The sequence below is a fragment of the Chaetura pelagica genome, unplaced genomic scaffold (genome assembly GCF_000747805.2).
Source record: "Chaetura pelagica isolate M959 unplaced genomic scaffold, ChaPel_1.0 scaffold166, whole genome shotgun sequence".
Lineage (NCBI taxonomy): Eukaryota > Metazoa > Chordata > Aves > Apodiformes > Apodidae > Chaetura > Chaetura pelagica.
Window position 1 is genome coordinate 4,335,263 of NW_009953758.1, and position 4,594 is coordinate 4,339,856.

Sequence of the window (4,594 nt, forward strand, 5' to 3'; positions counted from 1 at the left end):
CCTCCCTGCGGTCCGCAGGGCTGCCCCGGCTCCCGCCGCCCCACCGGCACCGCATCTGTCCCTGGCCAGCCCCGCCAGCCCCAGAGGGACCTGCCAGACCCTCTGCGCCCTCCCCCCCCGCCCTGCAGGTCACCTCATGGCCCCCGGGACAGACCGCTATAACTGCAGTCCCCTGCCCAGCGATACCTGCACACCACCTCCTGCCCAAATGGGGCGGCAACCCATTCACACACGGGGTGCCAGCAGAGGCTGTCCTGCTGTGGAGGGGTGGGGAGCCGAGTCCCACACTGGCACGCTTGCTGTTTAGCCCCTGCTCCCTCCCTTTTAGCCGAGGCCAGCAGAGGACATCCCAGTTCCCAGTGGGGGCTCACCAGGTCCGCACTAATGCACACTGCTCCCGTGCAAGGGGAAGGGAAAAGGGTGGTCTCAGACTATCGTGTACCGAGGGACACCAGAGCCTTAGTACCAGCAGCAAGGCTGTGTGAACCAAGGCCACCAACAGCAGTGGGGGACACTGCATCTCCTGGGCAATGCAGGGGGCATCAACAGCTTGGTTGCTTCTGCCACCCAGAGATGGAAAGTCATGGGCTCCAAGGACATCCAGACATCAACCATTGCAACAAAAAATGTCAAAGGTTTTGGGGTACAAGAGGGATGACTGCAGGGCAGCACACATAGGTCTAGACCAGCTGGTGCTTGTCACCAGTCACCCCTCATGCCTGCAGCCCAAAGTCACCTCTACCAACCCTGAAGTTAGCAGCCAGCATAAAGCACAGCCCCCACTGCAGAGTCCGTGGTACCCAGCTCACCTGAGCTGGTGGCAGTCAGTCTGTACCCCTTGTGACCACAGGCAAATCCCCTGGTCTGGCCCTGCTGGCACAGGTGATGCTGCATTACAATAGCTGCAGACGTTCCTGAGCTTCTTTCCCCAGCAACTTCTATTAAAGACTCCTTAATGGGAGTGTCACCAGGATATTCCCCACTTGAGCAGATCAGTTCTGAACATGCCTGCCAGCCCTGCTGGCACCAAAAGCCACTGACTCCACCTCATGGGTACCTTTGAGCAACTCAGCTTCATGGCTGACTCCATTCAGAGTCTAGAAAGTTGGTAGTACCAGTGATGGGGAAAGAGGAAACTTCTTGCATCTCTCACTTTCCAGAAAGCCCTGCTGCCTGAGAACTGACCCTGCAGATAACAGGCTATCTCAGCCCCCGGTACCTCATGTCTTCCCTTCTTCCCAGCCTAGCTAGTGCTGCCAATCCCCAGTCCTCTCTACCACACAACACATCGGATCCCTACCACACCTGCCTCCCTGTCCACCATCACCCACGGGGGCTGGGAAGGGTGGCTCACTCCATGCCAGGGAGTAGAGAGCTGGGCTGCTGCCTGCCAAGGGCCTGCAGCAGGGCAGCATGGCAGGTCTGAACATCACCTGCAGCCCAGAAGATGGGCAAGAAACAGGGCCTGAATTTGACTAAGAGAAGAGCTGTGCTAGGACCTACCAGTTATCAAAGGCTCTGTAAAGATCCAGGGTAGTCTGGGGGCTGGGGGGGAGGGGAACACCTCCCCATTGCCTGCTCTATTGCCTGTACCATAGCCCAGTGCTGCTCTGAAACCTGAGCTAGGAGGGGACCACAGTGCTGCAGCATCCTCAGCACTGCTGGCACACTCTGCTCTTCACTGACCATACACTGACATAAACCAGTGAGGAACAACCTCTATTAAGCCACGTTATTGCAGTTCCTGCTGCTAGCTGTGTCTCTGCACCCTCACACCTCCCTCTGCGCCTGCAGTAGTGTTGCTGTGGTACAATGACACCCTGTGGATGGTAAGTCAGAAACTGTCAGAAACTGTCCTCTCAGTTCCTCCAGGGTGCTCTGTTTCAGTCCCCTTGCCTTGGCAGAGGAATAGGAAGCCAATTATTCCTGCAAAGAGCAGTGATCATGGCTAGGTACTGCCACCCTTTGCTGCCTTGTGCCTCTCGGACATCACCACTTCTACTGCACAAACCTTGCCTGGCCTCTGTGCCACCATGTCCCTTCCTGCAGTGTCCCAAAGAAAAGGAAGGCCTAACCTAGTGTCTTTGTTCCAAAACATCCTTGGAGTGATGCAGGGACAACAGAGCAGACACAGTAGCCCACTCTCTTCTCTTGACTGAGGATCAGAGAGGACACAGGGCTCAGAACCCCTCTTGGCCACCCCAAGCTGAGCCTACAATGGTAGCAAAGGTTGCAACCAGAAGTGACATAGGTTTGTTCTGGAAAAGACTGAACCCAAAAAGTTTGGTGTGGAAAGACCAAAGCTTAAAAATGGGTGAGGGATTCAGGAGGCCCTGGCATTGCACCGAAGGTCACTGGGCAGAGACACCTTGCAGGGAGGCAACACAAACAACACAAGTATGACAGAGACACCAAGTTCTCTGAGAGCCGCCAACTCTTCAGCTGAACCACTGGTCCAGACCTGACATCCAGGCCTGACATCCAGACCAGCCCTGACAAGACGCCAGACAAACATACCCTGGAAAAGGGAAAAGATGCAGCCTGCCAACCTTCCACATCTCAAGTGCCCAAGACCTTGCTGGAAGGTTGTCAAGTACAGGAAGATAGTGCTGAGCTCTCCCAGCCTGCTCCACCAGAGATCTCCCTAGGCATGGGGCAGCCATCCTGAGCCTGGGTGCAGGCAGGCTTGGAGCAATGTATAGGGAGCTTCTGGTGAGCTGTGTTCATCTCTGCTCTCCATCTGCAAACATACACAAGGATGAAGAGTCCAGGACAACAGGTAAAAGACCATAGGACTCTTGTCCTCAAAAAACAGTTGGCTGCTACTTGAATGGTGAGGGACATAGCAGTCCCAGGAAGTCTTGGTCTCCAGGAGGGAAAGGTTGTTGAATTTCTACTGAACAGGGACCACCACAGTATTGAAGTCCTGGGACTCCCTGCTTGCTAGGCTGGAGGAAACCTCACAGCCCTCCAGCACCAACAAAGTTGGCAAAGATGAAAAAGGAGATGTGTTCCCACTGACATGCCTACCACAATACCATGGTGATCACTGACCTGATCAGCCACGTCACAGAAAAGCCAACACACCTGGTTCTGACCCATCCTCTCTTCCCCAGCAACACAAGTTAGGCTCTGGCTGCAAAACATGCCCCATAGGGCTAGACTCCAACCAAACTTTGTTAGCCCAGCTGGACAGCAAGCAGCTTTGGTCACTCACCTCATGTTGGAAGCCAAGGGAGTGCCACAGCTGCCCTCTGAGCAGCAAGGGCTGTGCTGAGCACCCTTCTTTCGTTTCCCCCGCTTCTGCTCCCTCTCTGTCCAGGGGGCATCTGTGGCTGAACTGGTCCCAGAGTCTGGCTCCAAGTGAGCCAGAGGAGCAAAGTTCTCCTCAATCAGCTTGGCGCTGTCTCGGATTTGTCCTTGTACTTCTGGGGTGAGGGTTGGGAGGTCAAAAGTGAAAAAGGTTCCATGGGTGCGAGCCGGGGAGGAGAGGATGTCAATGGAGTCCAGGCTGGTGTAAGATGTGCCTTTGGCTCGATGGGACTCCATGATGCTCTCAAAATGCTTGCTGAAAGAGTCCATGCCATCCTTGGAGAGGCTGTGCCCTAGAAGGAAGGGCACTGGAGACTTGAGCATACCCTGTGTGTCTCGGTCCATGATCCTAGAGAGAAAGAAAGTGAGAAGAACTGGTCACTGACGAGGAAGGGATCAAAGCCTGGAAACAAAGCCCATGCACTGTTCCAGAAGGAACTGTGGAGGGCAGAAATCTCCTCTGAACATTTTTAGACCTCCAGGGAAGCGTCTTGCCTACCCGAGACAGCATGGGAAGAGGAAATGGGCTGGCCTCCCTCCAGACATATGCTTCTCCTTTAATGCACCGCAGAATTTTGTTCCTTTAGTGGCTCATCCTCATAAGAAGCTTATGAAATGGCTACTGCTCCCAGTCACCGGACTTGAGCTTAGATCCAATAAAGGGCTCAAGCATCAGAAGCAGGATGTGGTTCAGCTCAATTTTCTACCAAATGTGGAATTGCCTGAATTTTCCATGAGCCTTCAGAGCTCCCAGCACCCAGGAGGCTCCTGAGGCTGCTCAGGACAACAAGTGACCTTCCTCTATGAACACAGCACTCTGGTTGCTGAGCACCACCCTCAGAGCATGACCAATCCCCACCTGCAAAGTCTGTTGACTGGTATCAGGACATTTTTGGGACCCATCACAAGGCGATGCCGAGCCCTAGGTTTCCCCAGGCAGTATGGAGGGAGCCTCACACACAGCTCTGGGATCAGGGACCTGAACTGGCCTATGTCCTAGGGGCCAGGCTTGGTACTGGTTGATCATCTTATCAGGGATCAACCCTGTCTTCAACACAGATCTAGATCCAGCCTGACACAATAGTTTCTAAACCCTGAAGCCCTGAGTGTTTTGTTCTGTAAATGAGGTGAAATGCAGCCTGCTCATCCGTCTGAGAACAGAAGGGACATTTCCAACCCAGGGAACATCAATGCTTCAGCCATACAAGCATAAACACAGCCCTAAAAGCCTACTTTACTCATAAGCTGCTATCATTTTATTAAAGCTGCAGAAAAGCACTTG

At 54.0% G+C, this 4,594-nt stretch overlaps 1 protein-coding gene across 1 annotated transcript in view; it reads right to left on the reverse strand.

The window, feature by feature from the left end:
- The window catches only part of PSD (pleckstrin and Sec7 domain containing), a 33,315-nt gene that overhangs the window by 22,525 nt on the left and 6,196 nt on the right, over positions 1-4,594 (reverse strand). Inside the window, exon 6 of the mRNA XM_010000822.1 lies at positions 3,218-3,639. Coding sequence (XP_009999124.1) covers positions 3,218-3,639 — 422 coding nt within the window. The remainder of the gene's footprint in view (positions 1-3,217; positions 3,640-4,594) is intronic.